At 37.1% G+C, this 25907-nt stretch overlaps 3 protein-coding genes across 3 annotated transcripts in view; 1 reads left to right on the plus strand and 2 right to left on the minus strand.

Moving 5' to 3' along the window:
• Window positions 1-1000: 1000 nt before the first annotated feature.
• Window positions 1001-2473, plus strand: LOC306843491 (voltage-gated potassium channel regulatory subunit KCNF1-like; the record flags this gene model as incomplete). The annotated part of the gene is made up of 1 exon (XM_079375018.1): window positions 1001-2473. The coding sequence occupies one exon, from the start codon at window positions 1001-1003 to the stop codon at window positions 2471-2473; it is 1473 nt and encodes a 490-aa protein (XP_079231144.1).
• Window positions 2474-7626: 5153 nt separating this feature from the next.
• Window positions 7627-10918, minus strand: LOC306843443 (uncharacterized protein). The gene is made up of 2 exons (XM_079374959.1): window positions 10484-10918; window positions 7627-9659 (listed from the first exon to the last, which is right to left on the minus strand). Exons 1-2 carry the CDS (start codon window positions 10818-10820, stop codon window positions 9001-9003), a joined length of 996 nt encoding a protein of 331 aa, XP_079231085.1. The 5' UTR covers window positions 10821-10918; the 3' UTR covers window positions 7627-9000.
• A 40-nt stretch (window positions 10919-10958) lies between these two features.
• Window positions 10959-25907, minus strand: part of LOC306843934 (rho-associated protein kinase 2-like) — a 29425-nt gene continuing 14476 nt past the window's right edge. Inside the window, exons 10-33 of the mRNA XM_079375679.1 lie at window positions 25632-25716; window positions 25144-25232; window positions 24762-24810; window positions 24550-24685; window positions 24029-24120; window positions 22955-23201; window positions 22111-22217; window positions 21816-21975; window positions 21170-21330; window positions 20726-20910; window positions 20417-20486; window positions 20189-20292; window positions 18571-18757; window positions 18342-18435; window positions 18154-18248; window positions 17843-18025; window positions 17572-17743; window positions 16019-16086; window positions 15845-15933; window positions 15169-15247; window positions 14811-15075; window positions 13999-14275; window positions 11257-12078; window positions 10959-11169 (exon numbers count right to left, since the gene is read on the minus strand). Coding sequence (XP_079231805.1) covers window positions 12075-12078; window positions 13999-14275; window positions 14811-15075; window positions 15169-15247; window positions 15845-15933; window positions 16019-16086; window positions 17572-17743; window positions 17843-18025; window positions 18154-18248; window positions 18342-18435; window positions 18571-18757; window positions 20189-20292; window positions 20417-20486; window positions 20726-20910; window positions 21170-21330; window positions 21816-21975; window positions 22111-22217; window positions 22955-23201; window positions 24029-24120; window positions 24550-24685; window positions 24762-24810; window positions 25144-25232; window positions 25632-25716 — 2998 coding nt within the window. The 3' untranslated portion in view covers window positions 10959-11169; window positions 11257-12074. The remainder of the gene's footprint in view (window positions 11170-11256; window positions 12079-13998; window positions 14276-14810; window positions 15076-15168; window positions 15248-15844; window positions 15934-16018; window positions 16087-17571; window positions 17744-17842; window positions 18026-18153; window positions 18249-18341; window positions 18436-18570; window positions 18758-20188; window positions 20293-20416; window positions 20487-20725; window positions 20911-21169; window positions 21331-21815; window positions 21976-22110; window positions 22218-22954; window positions 23202-24028; window positions 24121-24549; window positions 24686-24761; window positions 24811-25143; window positions 25233-25631; window positions 25717-25907) is intronic.

Raw genomic sequence — 25907 nt, forward strand, 5'->3', positions numbered from 1 at the left:
TCAGTAACTAGTCTTAGCAATGGTTTAGGCTATATGTGACCCTGGACCACAAAACCAGTCGCTGGAGTATATTTGTAACAATAGTCAAAATTACATTGTAGGGATCAAAATTATTGATTTTTCTTTTATGCCAAAAATCATTAGGATATTAAGTAAAGATCATGTTCCATGAAGATATTTTGTAAATATCCTACTGTAAATATATCAAAACGTAATTGTTGATTAGCGATATGCATTGCTAAGAACTTCATTTGGACAACTTTAAAGGCAATTTTCTCAATATTTGGATTTTTTTTTTGCACCCTCAGATTCCAGATTTTCAAATGGTTGTATCTCAGCAAAATATTGTCCTATCCTAACAAACCATACATCACTGGAAAGTTTATTTATTTAGCTTTCAGATGATGTATATATCTCAATTTTGGAAAATTGACCCTTATGACTGGTTTCGTGGTCTTGGGTCACATATGTTGGCGCAAAAATCAAAACGTAAATTTGAATTTTTATTAAAATGTTAATATCATGTCTGTATAAATCTGCCCTCAAGAAAAAAAAGCAGGCTATTTTTCAAACGTCATATATGGCCAAGTTGTCACATAGGCTACATTTGAAATGTTATAAATTAAATAGCCTATTACTTACAATATTTTTGTCCACACAATGATATAATATTTAAGTCTCCTTTTACGCTTTTGTTGTCCCAGGATTTACAATAGCATTTTTCATTGTGACTGACAACTTACCCCATTGTGCGCTTCTGTTGGCAAATGTTGTCACAAAAGGTCAGCATGTGTTCAAGGAACGTAGTCTCTTTTTTTCCGGCAAAAAGGAAGCAGATTATGTGGAAATTATGTGGGAGTTTCTAGCCCCGGTCTCTCCTAATATTTATGTAGCCTAGCTACTAGTCGTGGACATGTTGCTTTTTATAACCTATGGTCCTCTAGATTAGAAATGATTCCTATTTTGTTTTTGTTTAAAACTCTGAATTGTTTCAGCTGGCATGTGGGAGTTCCCGAGGACTCGTTACGCGGACTGTAACGGCTCAGAGGCGAGTGAGGAGACGGAGATTGCTGTGAATATTGGTGGTGTCAAGCACATTCTCTATGGGGGCGTGCTGAACCGATATCCCGAGACGCGTTTGGCGGAGCTGTTGAACCGAGCCACGGGTTCCACACAAGAAGATCTCTGCGCGCTCTGTGATGACTATGATGACTTAAAGCGAGAGTTTTACTTCGACAGAGACCCAGAGGCCTTCAAATGCATCCTCGAGCTATATTACTACGGAGAGATTCATATGAAGCGAGGAATCTGTCCCATGTGCTTCATGAGAGAGATGGACTATTGGGGGATCGACGCGGATTATCTGGACGAATGCTGTATAATTAGTTTAAATGAGGTGCAAACCGAGCTGGCAGAAATAGCAGAGAAGGTCAAGACCATCCTGGATGACCTGGAGGATGATGCGACGGTGACTAGAGGCCAGAGGTTTCAAGCGTTCCTGTGGAAACTCATGGAGAAACCAGAGTCATCTTTAGCCGCGCGCGTAATCGCAGTGGTGTCTTTCGCGTTTATCTTGCTCTCCTCTGTGGTCATGTGCGTGGGAACCATCCCGGAGCTGCAAGTGGAAGATGCCCAGGGTAACCTCGTGGAACACCCGACCCTTGAGTCCATCGAGACGGCTTGCATCATCTGGTTCACAGTGGAATACATTTTGCGTTTCCTGTCCTCTTCGAACCAGCTGCGCTTTGTGTTTTCCTTCATGAATATAATAGACTTTCTAGCCATCATGCCATTCTACGTGGTGTTGATTCTTACGCATTTGGGTTCTGCTATCATGGAGCTCGCCAACGTCCAGCAGGCGGTGCAGGCGTTACGCATCATGCGCATAGCGCGCATTTTCAAACTTGCGCGCCATTCAGCAGGTCTGCAAACTCTTACGTTCGCACTCAAAAGCAGCTTGAAAGAGCTGGGTCTGCTGCTCATGTACATGAGCGTGGGGATTTTCCTGTTTTCCGCGCTGGGGTACACATTGGAGCAGAGCCACCCGGAGACCATGTTCACCAGCATCCCACAGTCCTTCTGGTGGGCTATCATTACTATGACCACTGTGGGTTATGGGGACATCTATCCTAAAACAACCCTGGGCAGGTGTAACGCCGCTGTCAGTTTTCTGTGTGGCGTAATAGCTATAGCGTTGCCAATCCACCCGATTATTAACAACTTCGTCATTGTTTACAGTAAGCAGCGTGTGCTAGAAACCGCTGCCAAGCATGAGATCGAACTCATGGCGTTACGCGCGAAGGAGGAAGCGCAGGCGTGTCCGGAGGCTGGAAGAACGGCTTCGGCTGGCAGCAGCTCGGTGTGGGATAGCGCTGCTGTGAGCGCGTCGCAGAGTGACACATATATCCCGTTACTTGGTGATCCAGCAAATATGTCCAAAGGCCAGTCTACCCACAAATGCAAGAACAACTAGAGAGTGGTTTGCGCTTGTCCTCTGTCAATACTTCAGAATAATAAACTAATTCGGAAACAGAAATAATCGATATGAACAGTACACTGTGATTACAGGAAAACGGCTGAACTCGTACACTCTATCTATCTATCTATCTATCTATCTATCTATCTGTCTGTCTGTCTGTCTGTCTGTCTATCTGTCTGTCTGTCTGTCTGTCTGTCTACCTATCTATCTGTCTATCTAATGTTTAAATATGTAGTTTTTGTAAGTCTAACTCAAAAATAAATCGTTTCATGTCAGTAATCAGATCTTCTAGCTTTTAACATAAAATGGCTCTTTATCAGGTTTGTTCACATACATTGTAACTATATGTAAGTGTATGCACTCCCAAGTCTCTTTTCAGAAAATAATTAAATAAAATGGGTTACTAAGGGTCAATGCAACTATCAAAACAACACTTTATCAAGAAACATTAAAGTAAAACAATAAAGTAAATTAAAAGGGTTGATCATAATTGTAAGTAAAATGTATTCAAAAATCATTAAATGAATTTAGGGCAATCATTTAAATCTTACACACATCAAAGGCTTCAAGACTCCTTGTCTCTGAAGACATGTTACAGTAATGGGAATATCTGACTGGTCTCTTAACTGAATGAGCCTGAAGGAAGAAAAATGACTTGGATTTATAGAATCACAACCTAATTTGTATACATTTTTTGTAACATATTTTTTCAATGATCTTTAAAATAAAATGACTAATGTCTTTATTAATTTTCTTTCCATGTTAAACTGTTCTTCTATCTAATTTCTGGTATCAAACAACAGAAAATTGTTTAAATTATCATTATTATTACTATGTAGATTGATCAATAGCAATACTTCAAAACTGTAAAACAAAACCAGTAAATAATATGTGTGTTTTTGCTATGGTGACTGAATGTGCATGCTATGATAGGCCAGTTGATGTCTAAAACCTTGTAGCAATTACAATATGGTGCTTTAGATACATCGGATGATTTAAACAATTCAGTCTGATCTTGTCCTGTAGAGATATCTATGAATTTACCTGTGTATTTTTTTTTTATCTCACCTGCCCATTAAACTTCAGTGTGAACTACCATCCCCCTCTGTGGGAGTTTGAATGATGTGTCACTTGAGGGTTTGAATTTTGCCGCAGTGCTTTGAGCGTCCCTCGGGTGTCAGACACTCATTTGTTGGCTCCAGAAATACATGGGTGGACGTGGGTGTGTTTGTGTGTGGGTGTTATTCATTCTGTCTGAGTGAATTAATGCAATGAATGTGTTTGTGCCCACATGGAAAGATCTTTGTGTTTGTGCGTGTAGGTCTACTGATGGTTGGACACTGAGATATGGCTTAGATCTGGCATGTGGGTGGACAAAAGAGCAACCGGTGCTAATAGCCAGTAATCACTGACCCCACCAACACAACTAAATCAGTATCACGCAACACAAAATGGGGAATACAAGCCACATTTCAGTGTCTACAACATAAACAACAGCGAAATGCACCTCTATAACTTTCACACCATCATGTTGTTGTCCAGCTAAGAAGGAAGCACATGTTCCATGCAGCTGACGGCGTCCAAAATCTCAATTGCACATGGATCAGTATTGAGTTACACACACTACATTGTAACCAGAGCACATAGTCAGCCTCCCTCCCTCCACATCAGACACATTTTGGAATCTCAAAGCCTACCGCTTTTCAGTTCTAAAAATAAGTTTCCCCTCTAGGAGTTCTAGGAGGTAAAATCAGCCATTACACACAAGCCGCTACGTTTCGTACAAATCGTCTGTTTTTCAGAGGTCATCGTGCTTGACCTTTTGAAAGTACACATATTTGTTTTCAAGAGACAAACAGGTGTGAGCTAATAATTTTCCATAGTTTATGTGCTGAGGAGGATAGAATGTGAATAACTGGAATCTAATGAATAAAATGACTGTTTAAATTTGCAGATCCGCTTACAGTAAATGTACCAAGAGGCAAAAGAAGCTGCTGTGATTTAAATGGACTGAGAGAAAGAGACCTTCTTCCACATCAAGAGTAATTTTCAGAGGAAAAAATGGAGGAAAAGCATAATTGCACAACTGATACTTTAAAGTACTGAAGAAGCCCCCTTTTTCTTTTAGAATAAAGCTATTTCTTCACAAAAAGTACTCACCACACTTCTTGGTTAAATCTAGGGAAAAGTAATCACAGTGATCACAACTGACCTTTACTGATGGTGGGAAATTAGGGAAAGAAAATGGGAGAGAAATCTCTGAAAAGCAAAAAATAACAGGCCTATTCACCTTTCATGGGTTTAAACTTTGTTGTTTAAAACGGGGCTTTCAAAATAGGGTCTGAGGATTGAGGGGCCACAGAAGAGTGCTGGGAGGTCATCAGAAAATTTGAGAGAAAAGACAAAGGTTTTTACATAAAGTGTTTTTAAAGCAGTCATATTTAACAAGATTAAGTTTAACTATTTATTGTGCAAAGTGCTTCAGGAAATTGTAAATGTTTCTGTTCAGGTTTATACAAATAAAAATTTGATGTAAAAATATACTTTCAAGTTAAAATATATTTTTGAAAACAATATTTTAATAATTTGCTTTGGCCTTAGTCAAGTGTAAACTTTTTTTGCATGAAAGGGGGTCTCTTGTAAAAGCAGATGAACATATTTGGAGGTCCCTGGCAACAAAAAAGTTTTTCTGAGGTATTTATTTAATTACTTATACATAGAACAATAAATGTCCTTGTCTGGACTCAAACCCAGGTCCTAATCAGCACTACAGCCAGGCATAACACACTACCCCTTTGCCACTTCTCAGCCAATATCAAACCAAGCCATAATTTTTATTCTCAAAACGTTCCTTACCCATGGCATTCATGTGACCGTGAAATAAGCTCTTAAAATATCCAGACCAGCGTGGATTTAGCAAATAGCAACCTTTGACTGAAATCAATGAAAAAAGGAGTTATGCTGAGAGTTAAGTGCAGGTTATTGGAAACATGGCCGGGTGCCACAACCACATTAAAAACACAAGGTACTCAACTATGCTGCTGTGCCACCCTGTTTGGTAAATGAGGATGAAAATGAGAGCATGAAGAAGAATATAAATAAACTGGATGGTGAACGCTTAACTTCCTCTTGACAGACGGCATCAAGTCATAAATAAATGATGCCACTAAGGTTATATGTGCAGAGCTGTCAATATCTCGTCAGTGCATGAAAAAGACACGTGGCTCTCAGGGAGCCATTCCTCACCACCCCATGTCATCTCAGCTGCTGTGAGGAATATCAATCCGGTAGGACTCGCTCCACATTACAGGAAGGGACAGTCACACTATAGTCTACTCACAACAGCAAGGTCATCCTTAGAACAGCATAGCAGGCTAAGATTGAAAAGCCCAGTAAATCCCTGCTCTTAAATCTTATGGCGGCACACTCGGTCTACAATATTCCTGCCCTTCAGTCGCGCAAGACCCCACAAAAGACACAATTTTATTGAAGATATATTTCACACACTGTGCTTACATTATCAGCAGACGCCTAATTAAGGAGATTGGCCATGAGTGGCAGAGCAAGCCGGGTCCAGAGCGGAGCAGGTCCATTACTCTGTATAATTAATTACTGGTATAAAGCAGACGTATCATCATATTTCTCTCAGGATATGGGCAATATTCTGAGCACAATGTTTTTGGCAAAGAGTTCTTAAAGAGTTAGCGTGACCTTTTTGAAGCTTTTTGACTAATGGATCAGTGTTTCAGATAGAAATCTTATTTTACCCACACACCCTTATATGGTAGTTTTTCCACATGATTCTTCAGGAATCATTCAAACCATTTCTTTTTCTTATCAGTGTTGAAGTGAAACATCACTGTTTCTGAAGGATGATGTGACACTGAAGCTTAAGAAGAAAAAAAACCTTTATACATGTCTTAACTGTCACTTTCATCAGTTTAAAACTAAGTATATAGCCTACACACATCTTCCTTCATTAAAAAAAAGTTCAGTAATAGAATCAGAGGTGAAAGATTCCTTTGACTGATTCAAACGAATCAGTTCATAAGAGTCACTTGTTTCTTGAATGGCATCAGAATCACAACAATCACAATGGATTCTTGTGGGACTAATATATATATATATATATATATATATATATATATATATATATATATAGGCAATATTACATCTCATTCAGTACAGACAAACCATTTGATTTAATTGTGCCTTTGAAAATGAAATACTATTAATATAGGCTATGCATGTAAGCAAATGGAGAGTAATTCATTTTGAACAATTCCATTAGCATTAATGCTTTTAGTAACAATTAAGTGGTAGTGTGGAATAGCCTAGAATTAATTATCATACTTTTCTCCTAAAAGAATATATAAAGTTTTATCATTATCATTATATATTATGCCAAATCTCCTATCAATTCAAAATGAATGGTGACAGTAAATTCTGTTTACTGTAACAGCTAAACAATGATATATGATTATTGGCCTTAAAATATTATTGGTCAACTTCAGAGTTGTTCAAGGTCACAAAGCATCTTTGTGAGTCTCTGTGAGCTATTTAAACCTTCTAAAAGGGTTTATTCTGGCTATAAAAGTGCATGAGATTTGTGGCCTGAAATGCATTGTTAAAGACGGTTCAGGTAATGGTCAGTCTCTCAGAGGAATTATCAAAATCATCACGCTGCATTGAACACTGAACCAATCACATCCTTAATGCAATGCAGAAGGTGAAAACAGGGTCAGACACATTCTTTTGCATTTTTGAAGATTTAAAAGTGTAAACTACATAACACTAGATTATTCTTAAGCTATTATCCATAACGTATCCTTTCAACCATGTCAGATCAATTTATTATTGTTTCAGTATTTATTATGGCTTTCTTAATGGGGACTCTACATGCCCATTCATAACTCACCATGCCATTTTCCTGCTTGAATAAATACATTATAGTGCTTTTACAGCAATGTCAATAAAAATGCAGAATCAATTACATTTTGGAAGCCATATATATATATATACATACAGTGCTGCTTGAAAGTTTGTGAAAGAATTTTCTATATTTCTGCATATAAGTCCTGAAAGTAGACAAGAGAACCGAATGAAACAAGTGAGATAAAAATATTTTCTTTGTCATTTATTTATTTAGAAAAATGATCCAGTATTACATATCTGTGCATTGCAAAAGTATGTGAATCTTTGTTTTCAGTATCTGGTGTGACCATTTTGCTGCAGTAACTGAAGGTAAAGTTTCTTGTAAATGCTGATCAGTCCTGCACAATAACATGTAGGAGTTTTAACCCATTCCTTTGTGCAGAACCACTCTGTGATGTTGGTAGGTTTCCTCCTATGAACTGCTTGCTTAGGTCCTTCTACAACATTTTAATTGGATTAAGGTCTGGACTTTGACTCAGCCATTCCAAAACATTAACTTTGTTCTTCTTTAACCATTCTTTGATAGAATGACTTGTGTGCTTGGGGTTGTTGTCTTGCTGCATGACCCACATTCTCTTGAGACTCTGTTCTTAGATGTCCTGACGTTTTCCTTTAGAATTTGCTGGTATAATTCAGAACTCATTGTTCCATCAATGCTGGCAGGCTGTCCTGGCCAAGACGCAGCAAAACAGGCCCAAGCACCACCATGTTTCACAGATGGGATAAGATTCTTAAACTGGAATTCAGTGTGTTCTTTTCTATGAACACAATAGTGTGAAAGTTTGTAAACCCTTTAGAATTTTCTATATTTCGGCATAAATATGATCCAAAACATAATCAGATTTTCACACAAGTCCTGAAATTAGACAAAGATATATATATAGGGGGCAGAAGTTGGAACAAGTACACAATCTGATCATTTCTATCCTCTTTATACTCTCCATGAAAAGGTTTAATTTTCATAAGTAGCCTCCCCTGGAAATGGCCCTTGTACACAGAAGTTATAAATCTGTACAATGCACAAAGGTATTTTACAAAGATACACTAGGGATTTCTGAGGACACATAGCATACATCAAATTGATAGACAAAAAAAGGATATAGACAGATATAGTGAAATTACAGTTTGTAATGTATTAATAAAAGCCGTAACAGACAGAGTTGTGATTTTTTTCTGAAACCACATTTCCCTCAGGACATACAGTATATACCTCTAATTACTTTGATTAGAATTTAGTGCCCTCTGCTGACCAACATCAGGTTTTCATTCTTTAAAAATAGTACCAAACCGGCTTTAAAAGCACAAATTATACTTGGAATAAATTAACCGGAAACTCTCAGTATTTTACTGGATTATTTTTTTCAAAAATATTTGTAAATAGAGATTTTCGAGTTCAACAAACTTTTTTAAAATGAAATAATCCATGTTGAAACATTTACTTTAGGTCTATATGAAATTTAGGTCTATATGTAAAGTTTTTTCTTCAATATTAAGCATAGTACAATCATGAAATATGAATTTCTGATATAAAAAAAAAGTATAGTAAATATTGCATTATCATTTTTTAAGTAAATGATATGATTTTCTTAGTCCTTGATGCCAAGGTCAGTGGCAGCAATTTCAGTGACGTTTCTACCCTTAATGTGTTCAGGTGTTTGACAAGTGATTTTATCATCATGAAAAATTCTTTTTTCATTCATACGCAGCCAATGCCATAGATATGCCAAACTAGAGTTGCAGTGCCATGGATTACCAGACAGCACAGCATGCAAACGTCCATCCAGTATACCTGGAGTTAGGTTTTGCAGATAGTTGTTTCTGAGGTCAAGGAAAACAAGTTCGTCCTGCTTGAGGAAAATTCCAGCAGGCAGGTTCTCCAAACGGTTGCCGCTCAAGAACATCTGGCGAAGGTTTGGATTACCAGTGAATGCTGATGCATCTAAAGACTTTAGTCTGTTGTTTTCCAGATACAGAGCCTCAAGTTTGGGCAGAGAGGTCAGAGCTCCAGGAGTCAGTTCCTTCAGCTGGTTATTTCTTAAGTCTAAGCTCTCGAGATTGTTGAGTCTTTGCAGGAAGGCCACGGGCAGCTGGGAGAATTTGTTAGATGACAAATCTAACCTCTGGAGAGAGTTGTTTACAGGCAGACAGTCAGAATCTATCTCTGAAAGCAGGTTGTCTGAGAGTGTGAGCTCCACAAGAGGAGAATGATGAAACACTCGCGATGGTAAAGCTGTCAGTTTGTTACCTATTAGGATAGGATCATATTATTAACCAATACACATAAACACACATGAACAAGTGTGCTTATTCTGATTCTGCAGTACTTTGAAGAAATCATTTGAGATATTTGTCCAGTGAATTCATCAGATATTCGTTCCATACCGATTCAGTGTAAAAATAAAAATTCTTCATTATTTATTCACCTTCCAGTTGTCCAAAGTTCCAAATACGTATTAATTTTTTTAAATGTTCCCCATTGATTCCCATAGTATTTTTTCCCCATATGGAAATAGATGACTCATTTACTTGTTTAGGTCCTGAATGAGTCAGTGTTTTTGAACTAATAGATTGAGGAAATTATTCAATGACTCGGTTAATTGTTTCATTCTAAAGTCAGCATTTTTTAATTAATCACCAATGTAAATTTAGTGATTCAATGACTCACCATAAAGACTGAATTCAAAATATCATACAGCCATTACTACTTTTAGTATTTCAGAAATAGTAGTGTGTTAGCATACTTTTACAAATTCAGCGATATAACATTGTTTTGCTCATGAATCAGTGAATCAGAATGATTCAGTGGTTTTGAATGAATCAATGAATGATTGGATAACTCACTCAAAAGACACTTGTTTAGCTCCTGATAGAACAAATCCATGATACACATAAAACCATAATTTTGTCACCACCTACTGCGGTAACAAAGTAACCTTTAGAAAAAATCCCTACTATTGATAAGTTCTCACAAATGCACAGCCGGACTGACAGTCTCTATGGGATCCACAGACAAATGGATTAAATCTGAGGACCGTAACTAAGTAAACACTAAACACACAGACTCATTACCTGTAAGGTCAAGCACAAGAAGATTAGACAGCCCCAAAAGCAGATCCGCAGGTAATGTACGCAGCTGGTTTCTGATCAGACTGAGCTGCCTCAGATGGGACAAGATCTTCAGGTCATCAGATGTTATGGAGCTTAAATTGCTGAAGCGGACACTGAGGTCTGTAGTGTTACCTGGGAAGGCCTTGCTGGGTAACTGTTTGAAGTTAACAGACACACAGTTGACTTGGACCTCATCGGAGCTGAAGACAAGTCCGCATTTTCCTGGGTTCGAAACACTCTGCGTATCAGCAAAGCAGCTGAGTAGCACTGCAAGTGTTAGAAAATAATAGCTGTACATATTTATGACAAGACAGAAATAAGATTAAACGAGGATCTTAATAGAGACCTCGATGTCTCAGTCTTGAACTGATTCTGCTTTTATAACCTGAATCACATATCACATTGGTCAACATGCAGTCAAGGATTTTCCAGGTCAACGTTTGGTTTCAATGCTTGTGCAACATTGGACTTTTATTAACCAATTTTTGTGAATCATTTACAACAATGGAAAGAGCATGCTTTTTTAACTCTTTGTAAATGACAATGGCACCATATCTTAAGTAAACATTTTTTCATGTTACTTTTTACAGTGCCTCAGTAAATATCATCTAATATTTTAACATTTAAGTTTCCCACCTGCTTAAATACTGCAATCTATAAAAGCTATATCTTCTTATAAACAAGTAATGATGATTATGCTAATTGAATACATAAATGCAATCTTTCTCCTAGACAAAGCCATTTTGTTTCCTGTATAAATGCCCCAGATGAGTTTTGGATCATCACACATAAGGAGTCAATCAAATAAAGCAAAGATTTTTTATTATCAATTTCACAATGTTTCAACGGTTTGTCAGTGTCAACATGGCAAAATGATGAAACACAGAAAATGTTTGGACCGGAGGTCTTCATGTTCCACTATGCATACAGATTATGTCTAATTTTTGTCACAGCAATTATAAAATGCTAAAATGTGCTACGGATTGCATCATCAGTCTTTAATAATGCATATATTTTGAGCAGATAGTTCTGGCAAACAACTAAGAAATGCTCTTTGAAAAGCAGTTTTCAAAGGTTTTCTTTGATATAATGCATGATAAAATATAATCTGTCACTAAATATTTATCTGTTTTCCTAACAAAAATAGACATGATATTTGAGTATATACTGTAAATTCAGATTATCATGTAATTGCAGAGCCAAAGTAGGCCTATATTCTGTTTCAAACACACACTCTGGCAAACAGTCACACTTACTGACAACTTTGCAAGGAGAACAAAAAGTTAAAAATTATTTAATTAAAAATGTTTTTGAAGAATTGTGTAGTCTACAAAGACATAAAACACTCTTAAAATGGCTTAAAATTTAAACTACACCCTTTAGGTGATTTATGGCTTATTCTGTTTTAAATATTAGACCGCCCCTTCCCCAGTCATTTATACTTGTGGAGTTTGGCACTTGGAAGTCCTGGCATTTGCCAAAATGAACACTATGACATTCTCTGCTTTCATAGTTCCCAGATGGATTATCACCTATCCAACCTTCACCAAGGTTAGCTGAAATTAAAAGAGAAGAGAGAAGTTTCAGGTCAACATAAATTATGGCAGACATTTCACATCCCATTCTCTATTCAACAGCTTCTCCACCACACCATCAGTTTTCAGATCTGCCTCATTCAAACTAAGCCAGACTTTTTTAATTCAGCCAAACTCTTACACACAAACATGCCCACTCATATTAGTGCATCAAACAATATCAAAACTTGCCCTAGTTATAGACCTTCACATTGGAAAAACAAAACTTCTTTAAAACCAAAGCATAAACACACAGACACAAATACATGCTAAGGCACCACTGTGGTTACCCCACAAACTCAACTCCTCAGAAGTCTAATACATCATCATCATCATCATCATCATCCATTTCAACATCAAGAGACCAACCCCAGTCCTTCAGGCCCAACTCAAGCAATCTGGAACAAAGAGGAGTCATTCGGCCTCATGTAAAAATATCAACGGAAAAAATGATGGCCATCCATGTTTAACTGAAGGTATACAGATCAATGCAGTTTTTTGAAAAAGAGTCTTTTCTTTAAATTCTACAAAGATGTGAGAGTGACAGATGCTGCTCTTTATTTACACTTAATTGTAATTATTATAAGATTTTCATTTTTTTGGCAGATATTTGCCCCAAACCCTCATGATATAGTTTTTTCTTCTTCTTGGAAAGTCTGATATTTAATCAGATACTGTGTTAAAAATCCTCAGTTAGAATTCGATGCCAATATTATGGAATTAAAAGAGAGATTACATTGTTAGTGGATGTATTTTTTAGTATTTACACGCAAGCAAAGAAGATCTATTCCGTTTTAGATGCATACAGAGAACAGAACAGACAGCCAAATATCCGAAGGTGATGTTTTAGGGCAGCACAGACAAGCAGAAAACCTGGGCGGTAAGCAGTGATGCAGTGTACTTACATATAAGCACAAGTGGGGAAGGTCAAAGGTCAAAGGTGAACAGGTCAATGAAGTATGATACGGAGCATGGGGCCAGGGCTATAAAAGGTTAGCAGTATAATGTAAGCTACTGAGTACCTGCGCAGCCACATCTAACTTTTTTTTGCCAGGTTAACATATGCAGCATCTACATTTTCCTCAACTGAAGCTGCAGTTCACCCAAAAATGAAAATGCTGACATTATATATTCACTTTCATTTTGTTCCAAACCCGTATGTAATCCCCCCCACCCCCCATGGAAAACAAATAGGGAATTTTTAAGAATTTACACTGCTTTTCTTCCAAAGTGAGCACAACTGCCAAGCTCCAAAAATTGACAAAAAAAGAATCAAAATACTGGAAGTAGTCTATACAAGTTGATTTTTGGGTGATTTTCTCTTTTAATTGAGCAAATGATTGTATTTAAAGCAACTTGCAATTAAGGTTCTATACAAATATAAGGAACAACAACATTAGCAATGCTCCAATCCTCATTCTCGAAAGTTAAGCAGAAGAGTTCAAGCTAGTACAGAAGTGTAAGTAGGAAACAGTAAAGAAGATTTGAATGACTATAGAAAGTGACTTTGTATAAATGAGTAACACATTCAAATGTTCATAGAAACCTGTCAAGGAATGATAAAATATCATCCCCTTTAACACAAAATTGTGGGCTAAAAACTAATGGCATGAGTTTGGACCCTACATAATATAATATTAACGGAACTATAATATATTATTAACAGAAACTGCGAGTGTCAATATAGGTCAATTAATTAATCACAAATCATTTTGCGAATCCAGAAGTTGAATTAATATTAATATCAATTATTATTCAAATAAATCTAATATTATTAAATATATATAATAATTTACCACTGCTTTATAATTCCCCATATTTTAACCTCGTTTGACTGTATGTAACATTATTCTCCCTCAAGACCCTTTGTAAGTAGCTGTTGATCTGTGAAGTGGTTCTCACCTGGTCTTGGGTGAGGGCTGCTGTCGGGTGGAATGCACTTTGACGGCTCCTCTGTGTGAAAGTCTGGGAGATGAATGGGCTGACAGGTGAGGAGAGGGCTGAGGGGAGAGGCCAGGTGGTGATGCCTCGGAGGGAGGAGAAGCTATAGCTATGCTTGAGGAGTGGGCTTTCGGTTTCCGTGGGACCCTCTTGAGTAAGCGGCTGACCCATTTCTGCTGCTCTTCTGTGGAATTGGCCAGCAGCAGTAGCTCTTTTGCTGTAGACATGTCATAGTTCACTGGAGAAAAAACAAACAAAAAAAGTGGCAGTAAAGACATTTATAATGTTAATATAGTATCATGGTTTCTACAAAAATATTAAGCAGCTGTTTTCAGCATTGATAGTAAGAAATGACACTGTAGACTGAAGCAATGGCAGCTAAAAAATTAGCTTTGTTATTACAGATATAAAATGATATTTCACAATATTACAGGTACTATATAGTTTTAATAAAATACATGCAGCCTTGGTATTTAAAAAATCTTATTGACCACAAACTTTTAGTAGTGTAAATAAATAAAGTGTAATAATAATAACATTGATATAAATTTCTTTACATTTTCTTTCATTTCTTTTATTTATGAATATGTGTTTGTAATATTAATAATTAATTATTTATATTATAATCAAATATTTAAAATAAATAATCAAAGGAATTTATGGCATCTTATATATCTTAATTCATAATTCATTACAGTACCAAAAATGCAAAATTCGAATGTGTATAACAAGCTCCAGACGGTTATATAAATCTGAATATGTGACCTCCTGACCTCTGCAAGGAGCTAGGACCTCTTCTTTGAGATCTATGTGGTCTTTATGGCATTTGATTCGGCAGCGTCTGCACTCCAGGGCTGGTGGGGGCTTGAAGACGTGCCACAGAGGCCTTGGACATGCTTCACAGCTAGAGGGGAAGTGGTAAAGCGTAAGCACGAACTCGTGACCTTTGTGTGGGATAAACGATGACCTTTCAGCTGCTGATAAGGCTTCCACAGCAAGCTCCTCTTTCTTACTCTCTCCCTCATTAGCATATAATATCTACAGACAGAACAGAAGAAAAAATTAGGTTTGGTAAGATTAATCTCAAAGAATGATAAAACATTTCCTGGAAGGACAAATTAAGCATGTTACCTGAAAGATGCGTGGGATTTCTCTTGGATCTGCACGGTACACGTCTGTCTGAGTGACAGGTCTCACATGGAAGAGTTTGCTAAGAGGGGAAAAAGAAAGCAAAAAATTCAATGGCCTGGCTAATGTTGTGCAAGAAAGCAGTAAATGTTTAATATATATATATATATATATATATTTGAACTGCATAAAAAAAATTCCCATCCATTTGAATTACTCAGTTTTAATTAATAAACTTAATGTGGTGCATATCTATCAATCATATACAAACATACAATCATATACATGTGTGCATATTTCTATAATAGTGCTAATAAACAATGTTTAAAAAAAATAATAACTAGGTTTATATATTTATCAATAAATCTATCCAATTTGTTTCAATCTCATACATTTTTTAACAATGAACAGATTTAGCTGATTTAAGCAATTTGAATAAATACATTTTACATATTTGATTATTTAAATAAAATCAAATAGATGCAAATTGTTAATAAAAATATTCCATGAATATGCCATGATTTTTTGAGGGCAGTTTCATTTATGTATAAATGACAAATATGTATCACTTTAAGTTTATTAGTTTATGTTAAAATGCCATAATACAAGTTACAACATACATACATACAACTCAAATACATAAATCTTAAATTTAGGCCTAAACATCTTTAAAACTCACTCTATGTCCAGAATCATGAAGGGGCTGGACTGCTCTCTGTCTTGCTCCGAGTCATAAAACAGGATCTTCTTGCTGCTAACCACCACATACTGCAATTTACACAAAGATTGACACACAGATGATCAGAGAGGGTTTGTTGTTGTGACGTATGAGTGTGTATGTTTAAACCTTTACCTTATTTTCCCATCCAAACCGTTTGGTATTCTTGGTAGGCATTGAGAGCCATCCTTCAAGACTAGAATCTGTGGTAAAAGAAAAACAGAAGAGTGTTTAGCAAATTTTATTTAAGATTACAGAGCAACGCAGGTTTTGTCAAACTGAAAATGATCAGGCAGACTCATTTTTCTTCAAGCAATTGGAGGCCTTTAAAAAAACACCTTTCCTAGGTCCAGAATGCAAAACTGTACTGGAAGTCTCTTGGAATAAAAGGGTTTCAGTAGTGTTAATGGTGATCAGTGTGATTATGTGCAAAATTATGTCAAATCTAATGAGCATCACACCATGTTGGAAAATGTCTTTCAAAACATAATGCAGTGGTTCCCAACCTTTCCATCTTATGTATAAACATCAGACGAGAACTGTTGTAGAGGAAATATTTTCTGCTATGAGAATCACAATTATTATTGTAAGTTTTTAATATCTCAGTGTGTTAAGCCATTAATTACAATAAATTAATAAATAAAAAAATAAAAAAAATAATAATAATTTTTGAAACATTCTTAAGTATTATTTAGTTACTGATTTTTTTTTCAAATCCTTAATCTTTTTTAAGTAATTATTTTTATAGGTTAAACAAAGCCAATTGTATAGGTTAAACATGTTTGACAGATTAAATGAAGCAAAAACAAACAAACAATTCCCTGCTTGGGGTATGCGTACACCTGGTTGGGAATCTCTGACCTAGTGAGTTGCCTACCTACAGAGCATTTTTGAATTTCATAGGCTCATTTATGCCCCAAAATGCTGTGATTAGTATTTGAACTCCACACTGAAGGAAGGTAAAGGAGAGCAAGGGGCAGTATGCGTGCTGGTTGTCCATGCAGGGTCACCTGCAGACTCTTGGTCAGTAGGCTTCTCATATGTGAGGGCGGGCCTTTGCCCCCACTCGACTTCCTCATCCTCATCCTCCTCTTCCTCTGAGTCAGAAGGGAACCGAGGAACGATCCGGCATGGCCGGGTATCAATACACACTGACTTGGAGCTTCGTTGGTATGTGAAGGACATAGACTCTGAGGTGTGTGAGTGTGTGATGCGCACTACAGCGGTGAGAGTGGAAAGGAGTGAAAGAAGAATGAAGGAAAAGAAGCAAAAGATGCATAAATTTAGTATGGCATTTTAGTATGCCATTTGAACATTAAAACGAGGGGAAGAAGTGAACAAAAAAGAGATGGAAACTGAGAACAGGTAAGATAAAAACAGTGGCAGTAATGTATTGATTATGTGTTCTAGAGTCAATGGATATTCATGGATAAAATGAAATTAATGAATAGATACAGTAGACAGACAGACAGATTTGCCAGGTGTTTTTAAGTTTTAGAAAGTACAGTGAGTGCTTCTATTTATATTGAATGGTTGGAGGTTGCACAACACATTGTACTGACCAAAATGAATTAAATAGTGGTATAAATGAAACATTTGTGTCTTAAGCCCATCCATAGCATCGATTATGGCATGAATTACCACATTAGGCTGTCCTGTGTTTGAGGGGTCATAACCTGGATAGTTACCTGGATAAGCGTCATCACCCTCCAGGTCGTTGCCGGTGCTGCTGATGCTGGTGGTGTCCAGAGAATGGATGCTGAGAGAAGTGATCTGACAGCGCAGACGCTCAATATCACTGTCTTTACTGTCCAGGGCCATCTGCATCTCCAGTCGCACCTGAGACTCCTCTGCTAACGTCTGCAAACAGAACAACAGATTTATATATCTATGCAGAATAGTGGCTAGGTTCCCAGGTGGTTACATTTCTTTTAAATCTATATATTTAATGTCACTAACAGCCTGCATTTCATTGATTTCCCTCTGGTATTTGATGATGGTGTTGTTGAGTTTATCTTTCTCGGTGCGGAGCTGCGACTGGAGCTGTCTGTTCTCCTTCTCCTTCCTGCGGACGTCAGAGTTGTTGCCTTGCGGTGTTCTGACATCATTCTTCTTCATAACCTCAGCCAGCTTGTTTATAGCCTACAATAAAAACATCTGATATAATTTGCCTGAGACATGCTAATAACACCTAAGCTATGAGAACAATGGAGTAAAATATACATGTATACAGTAGTTATAAAGTCTTGATTCAAATAAGCCAAACACACCTGAATCTTAAGGGTTCGCTCAGACTGGATTTGCTTTTCGAAGGACAGGATCAAAGATTTCGAGTGTTTTTCTTCTTCTCTGGCTTTCTCCAGTTCTGTGTATACACATTTATAAATGTTAATGAATGTTATACCATCAATTCATTCATAATATTATAATATTAACCGACATTCAGCAGTCTACTCACTATGCTGTAGGTGTTTGAGCTGATTGTTGAGCTCTTCTTTCTCATTAGCCAGGTTGCCAACATCCACAGTCATTGTGCGGTTCGATTCCTCCAGCTTGCATTACATAAAATATTTAAAAATGTAATTAATTAATATTAATAAATGTTTATGTTGTGTGCACAGACTAATTATTATTTCTGATCTTTTATTATATATTTATTCATGAATTAAATCCATTCTTATACTCACTGAGCTGATGGTATTGTCCTTTTCGCTGAGTTCCTGCCGGTGTCTGGCAATCATGTCTTTGATCTCCAGCTCCTTCATGATCTTTTCTTTCTCCAGGTCTGAGTATTGCTCCTCAGCAATGGTGCGCGCCAACTCTTCAGAGTCTGCCTTTGTCAGGCTTGCCTCTAGCTGTGTTGCTAATGAGTCCCTACAGAAACATACATCAACCAGTTTGCATATGAACAGGAATTTGGTGTACAAAGATGCAAGCATAGATATTGTTATCTGTTCATTCATTCTATTTGCATCTATTTATTTACCATACTAGCCTTGCACTAATTGATGTGGTTTCACATGCATATGTGACCCTGAACCACAAAACCTAAATCATAAAATAACGGTGAATAAATAAGCTTTCCACTGATGTATGGTTTGTTAGGATAGGACAATATTTGGCCAAGATACAACTATTTGAATATCTGGAATCTGAGGGTGCAAAAAAAATCTAAATATTGAGAAATATCCTCACCACTTTCTACAGGGGCACCATTGAGAGTGTGCTGACCACCTGCATCACTGTCTGATACTGCTGACTGCAAGACCCTACAACGGACAGTGAACACTGCCGCAAAGATCATCGGTGCCCCTTTCCCCTCCATCCAGCAAGGCCTCCAGCATCGTGATAGACCCCACCCACCCCTCCCACAACCTCTTCCAGCTCCTACCATCAGGTAGAAGGTACCGGAGTATCAGCTCGCTCTGTCAGATTGCTCAACAGCTTTTTTCCCCAGGCTGTGAGAGCTCTTAACTCCAATCTCCCTGTCCCCCTCTGACCCCCCACCCACCCAACTCATTAATACAGTTGACAACTTTTCCTAAGTGCAATTCTGAGTGTGCTACACACAGGTGAGTGGGCTATACAAACCACCTGTAGTAATGCACTCATCCCACTATATGCACACTAGACACTTTCTATGAACATTCCCTGCTGCAAAGACTCAATAAGAAAATGTTTACTTGAGCATCGCACTACAAAATAATGTTTACTTGAGCATTGCATTACAAATCTTTTTGCACTATGCGCTGCTTCCCACAAAATCTCTCTTTAATCTGCACAACAATTTAATGTACGAAATATATATACAATTTTTTTTTTTTGCACAATTTCATGTACAGTATATATGTAAAGTTCTTGTACAGTCTCAGTTCGTGTTTGTCTAGGCAACTAGGTATAGTAGTTATAGTATTTATAGTATATGTATAGTCAGATGCTCTATTGTTTTTTTTTGCATTGTTGTATGTTTATCTTATGTTTAACTAGTATGTAGCACCGTGGTCCTGCGAGACACGACATTTCGTTCCACTATATGTCCACACATGTAGCAGAATGACAATAAAGCTCAACTTGACTTGACTTCTAGTGGTTGAAGCAGTTGAAACTACAAGTAAATTGTTAAGAAACATTGTTTTGGTCATTACATGAGTTCTGTGCAGATGTATCTATCAGATGAATCTTGATTACAGGTGATAGTGTCAAACAAAAATAGTCGCGTAGTGCAGTTTATAAAATTAGTCCAGTCATTTTCATATGTCCTGCCACCCTTTTTTAGAAAACAAATACTTGTGTGGAAATACACACCTCTCTTCCTCCAGGTCCTCTATTCTCTGCTGTGCATCTTTGTAGAGTTTAGCCTTTTCATCACTGTCCTCCTTCAGCTCTCGAATCTGAGTCTTATACAGTTTCTGAAATCAAAGAAAAATGTTTCAGTTTAAAACAAATATGGAGGACACAGATACAAAAAAACAATCCAAATACATCCCTCCACACATTCTCTGACAAAATATGTTAAAGCCTGGTCAGACATACTGTGAAGTACTGCTCTGACTCCAACTGATCCTTCAGCTCTTTCAGCTGTTTGTCAGCTTCTTCTCTCTCCCTGTGTGGACAAAGACAGCTTTTTGCATTGCATGCACAATATATGTGTGCTATGTAACATTATGCTTATTAGTGTTTCGTTTTGTAAATTTAGAAAAACAGGATAAAAAAACGATAATCAAGTTTTATTAATCATTCTAATTATATGAGAATAGGGGTGTTCACACCACAACTTGAAAGACAATGACAAAAGAACAATATAATTGAAATATATATCATCCATCATGAAACCTAACTCACCTGCGTAGTTCTTGATTTTGTTTCTCCAGGCTGAGTTTGAGCTCCAGCAGATGGTTGAGCTCTTGTTTGAGCTGTTTCTCTGAGGAGCGCAGGGTGCTGACCTCCTGCCTGTGTACATTGAGATCTGCCTGAAACAGAGTCTTCTTCTGAGTCTCCTGCTGCACACGTATACTCAGCACCTCCACCTGTCATACACACACACACACACACACACACACAAAAGACTGGATTTAATATCTTGGACTCTCCACACACCATGTGATGCATATGTGTAATTTTAAAATGCCTTTCATTTTAAGTTTAAAATGAAGTTTTGTCAAGAAATATGTGCCAAAATTAGTGTTGAAAAGTGTGAAAAATATGTGCAAGTGTTGAAAATATTGGCAAAAAACGCAACATATTACAAAAATATGCCAGACAAGAAGAACAGTCAGATACGTGTACCTCCTCAGTGAGTTTTTCTTTGAGCGAGCGGAGCTCCTGAAGCTCATGTTTGGCTTGCTTGTAGTCACAGTCTAATACTGAGTTTTCCTTCTCCAGCTGCATCAGTCTGTTTTCCAACTGTTGCTTCGCAGATCGTTCTTCCAGCAGCTTATGTTCCATATCTGTCACACAAACACACTCAACATCACCAAACGGCGAACGAGCCACAACAGGTTTATACTACAGACTTTGGAAAGACTTACTCAGCTAGAACAAAAAAAAAATAAAAAAAAATGGAAAAGTCATTTTGGAATGAGGAAAACATTTTTTTCATACAGGGGTAATGTAAGGCACTTCCAAAAGAATCATGTAAATCTTGACAGGCAAGTTTCTGGTGTCAAAGTAAAGATTAAACACATACGTTTATTGTTGCGAGTCTCAAATTCCTTTTGAGTAATAGTTTATATAGTATATAGTGTGTTACAAGATAGTTTTTAAGAGAAGGAATTGAGCACTTTCTCCAGAGTAAATGAATGGGTAACTAAGTTAACCATGATTGTTTTTCTCTCACTCTAAACTGAGCTCCCCTTTTAAAATTTTTTCATTCATAGTGAAATTGGTACATGTTTGTAGAGTTTTTAAATTAGAGGCAACTGTGTAATTTTACCTTTCAGGGCCTCAGACTTGGCCTCCTCAATGGATTGGTTGATTTTGTTGTTGTCAGCCAATCTGGCTTTAGTGGCTTTATGCTCTGCCTCCTCCTGCTCTAGACTCTGCTGAATGGCTTTGAGTTTAAAAGAAAGATCAATCTCCTGCTTGCTCTTCTCCTGTGGGTGAAGGGGACAACATTAATAGGGGCTTCAAAAAATACACATAACCACACACACATCATATGCAGAGAATGTGAGTCATTTAGTCTCTTGCTAAAACACATACGCACACGCACACACACACACACACACCTTTTCCAGGGCAGTAAGATCCTCCTGTAACTGTCTTTTCTCTGCTTCAGCCTTTGATAGAGAACTCTTTATGTGCTTTAACTCATTTTCCAGTCCAGAGACACGGCCTGAAAATGTAAGAAACATAGAAATAAAAATTTAATTGAAATAAAAACAGGCTGACAAAAACACAAGAATGAAGTTGAAGCCAAAGGTCAGGAATTCGGGTTAATAGTAATTTCAAACCTCAACCCATAAAAACCATAAATGGGTGTTTCTTCTATAGGCACATTTGGCCCTGTGGACCTTTAGAATATAAATAGATCATAAAACACTTCAAACTCTTCAAACCTTTTTTTATATTGCTATTATTTTGCGGTGGAAATCATATATTAAATATTGTTAGAATAAAAATGGATAAAACAAATTTAATATTAATACAATAGGAGATAAAAGCACACACAGAAACAAACCTTTAAAATTTAATAGACAAAAATGAGAATACAACACAGAAGAGATATTTGTTGTTTGCCTGTTTTTTTTCTGTCCAGCCACATAACGTCAGCTACCTGCCTCTGACCTTAAAATAACGCTCTATTCATGTTTACACTCGCTGTGGGCAGCTCCACCCCAACACAACAACACTGCCCAGCAGACAAGAGCCTAGTGTGTCCTGCAGCGAGGAGCTGACCACTACACACTCAAACATAAATATTTGCTTTCACTCACTCACACAGACCTGCACACAAATGTGATCCCTAGAATGTAACACAATCTCCTTCTAGGAAGCTTGGTAGATGCTAATTCACAGCTACATCTGTCTGATGAACAGAAACAGGCATAGACACACATGCAATGCACTCACCTTGTAGGTCATCGATGGTCTCTGAGCCGAGGCTTCTCTCTCGCTTCTCCACCTCCAGTGAGGTTTGCAGGCTCAGTCTCTCCTGTTCCAGACCCAGCCGGCTGCTCTCCAGCTGGGCCAGACGCTCCTGAAGCTCCCTGAGAGAGACCTCCAGCTGCTGGGACTGTCTCAATGCCTCGCCCTGGGCCTTCTTCAGCCGCTCGGACTCCTCCACCTCTGCCTGGTGCTTAGCATTCACCTCCTCCAACTAAAGACACATTCATTCAGTATCAGAATCTCATTTATTATATCCTTAAAAACAAAACAAATTTACACAACTGTCTAAAATTTTGGGGTCAGGAAGATTTTTTTGTCATGTTTTAGAAAGAAGTCTCTTGTGCTCTTCAAGGATGCATTTATTTCCAGGATTCTTTGATGAAAAGAAAGTTTAAAAGAACAGCATTTATTTGAAATTAATACATTTACATTTATTCATTTAGCTGACGCTTTTATCCAAAGCGACTTACAATTGCTATATATATATCAGAGGTCGCACGCCTCTGGAGCAACTAGGGGTTAAGTGTCTTGCTCAGGGACACATTGGTGTCTCACAGTGGATTCGAACCCGGGTCTCTCACACCAAAGGCATGTGTCTTATCCACTGCGCCTTGAATAAAATTATTGATTGCTTTAAAAAAAAAAAATACTGACCCCACACTTTTGATCGGTAGTTTAAGCTAAAATGATTTTTGGGCTTCAGAAATGTATATGAATATAAGCAGACTTGAATTCAACAGCATTTTGTTCCATTAGAGGATTTTTTCACTTACTAAAACTTATGAACTTATTAAAAGCTTTTCTTGTAAATATAAAAAAAAAAATTGGCTGTGACAGGAGAAAGTATTTTAACATTGGAAAATTGACTAGCAAAAAGCACAAACCTCAGTAAGTTTCTTTTTTTTTTCTATAGCCATTTTTTGATGCTTTTAATTTGTAGCTGTCCAAAAATCTGATAAAAATGTTGCATCTGGCTATTTGTTAAATAGTTATAGTTCTGAGGTTAATGGTTTGATAAAGTTTTGCTCAGGGACCCACCTGTCTTTCCAGGTGAATGTTTTTCTCGGTGGAGATATGAGAGTTCTGGGTCTTCTTCTTCAGTTCGGCTAGCTGCTCTTTCAGGCTGCTCACTGTAAGAGAGAGAAATGCTAAATATGTTAACATCACAACATCAGCAGAGCAGAACTAATACTTTCTAGATGGGAGAACGTCAGAGACTAGCACTGAGCAAATCACTTTGGTGAATCAAGTATGTCAGCAAAATATTGTCAGTATTAAAGAAACGAAATTCAGAATATTTTGAACTACCAAAAGCTGCACATAAGCTGCATCTAAAGCAGCATGTAATTCAACAAATGTTGAGTAATACTGAAGGTTAAGGTGGGGTAATCCCCCAAGTATAAAGCACATTATGATCGTAATTTTTTTGTAGATCGATCCAATATTGATGCATCAGTGAATCAATATTTTTCCGCTCCTTGTAAATACACAATGTAGTGACTGTTTTTATTTGAATGTCATTGTTGAGGGTCAGTCAAGTGTGTTTCTAATGTTCTCACACTCATTCTCAAGCTGACGCTTTCTGTCTGTTTCTTGGCCAGCCTTTCTTACGCTCGCAGAACGCTGGTGCTTCAATAAAGCTTTCTCTTTCTCCAGTTCCCTCAGAGAGTCTTCCACCGCCTGTCTCGCATTCACCTGCAACAAGAGAGAAACAGTTAGAGGAGCTTGAAGAAAGCTTTTTTTGGGTGAGTGCAATTTAAAACTGTCTTACTTCTTCTTCAAGCTCTTTGGACAACTTCTCTAGCCGCTGATTTGCTGTTCTATTAAGACACAATGCAGATTAAATTTGTTGTAAGTGAAGATATACAGTGTTTTGAACTTTACATACGTATGAATTTGACTTAACAGAATTACAGTGTGGTCCAAAAGTCTGAGTTCACAAAAATGTAATTTAAAGAAAAATTCAACAAAAGAAACACTAAAATTGAAGTATTAATGATACTGTAATATTTCAGAATTTCTATTGAGCGTTCCATTTAAACTACAGTGGAAACATCCTTTTTTAAAAGTTGTATTAAACAAACTAGAAAAAAAATGCAAAAAATAAATATTTTGGCATTTGGATCCCACTGTATGTTTATGAGTATTTGTACCTGCATTTATTTTCCAGTTCCTCCTTTGCTAGCATCTCATGTTTGACTTTTTCTTCCAACTTTTTCAGCCTCTTTTGCAGGTCACTGGACTGGGAATATGCACAAAACACATGTGAAAAGTCAATAAAAAAAAATTATTCCAGTTGTTTTCCCATTCTATTAAAAGCAGCAATTATCTAAAGAATGTGGAGAAACACTCCAATTATGTTGAGTAACAGCACCAAACGGCTGGGGTATATTCTGCTGCAGAGCAAGTCATATAAGCATCTATTTTAGAAATCTAAGTGCTAATTTTGTTCCACCCGCTATTTTAGAGCAATATTCCCCACACTTTTTGCCTTATGTACGCTCACAGCTCTATCAGTAAGACTCAAATACCCCTTTATCAACATCAAACCAGAAATATGTTCCTTTTAATTCGTAGTTTTTATAAATGAGCAATAATTAATATGATAAAAGTCAGTAATAATATTTAAAAATATATGCACCTCTGCCTGGTTTAAATTATGATCCTCATTGACACTATCAGCATTAGATTCCTCTTCTGAACACTTATTGTTTTGGTTTAACAATCTGAAAGAGAGATAGAAAGAGCATTATGGTAAAAGTTCAACTCTTCTCAGCAAGCTTCATCCTTGTTTACTCTGCAGCAACACACTTTGAGGTTTCGTAAATCAATTCAAGTTGAAAAAGACAGTTTGGAGAATAAGTTAGAAAGAGAGAGGGAACAAGAAAGAGAGAGAGAAAATGAAAGAAAATCTCAA

Source organism: Barbus barbus, assembly GCF_936440315.1.
Source record: "Barbus barbus genome assembly, chromosome: 24".
Lineage (NCBI taxonomy): Eukaryota > Metazoa > Chordata > Actinopteri > Cypriniformes > Cyprinidae > Barbus > Barbus barbus.

Excerpts from the sequence above, each read along its gene's own strand:
- LOC306843443 (XM_079374959.1), bottom strand. The coding sequence starts at position 10,820 with ATGTACAGCTATTATTTTCTAACACTTGCAGTGCTACTCAGCTGCTTT. Across the intron at positions 9,660-10,483 it reads TCTTGTGCTTGACCTTACAG|GTAACAAACTGACAGCTTTA; the intron begins GTAATGAGTCTG and ends CTATCCTAATAG.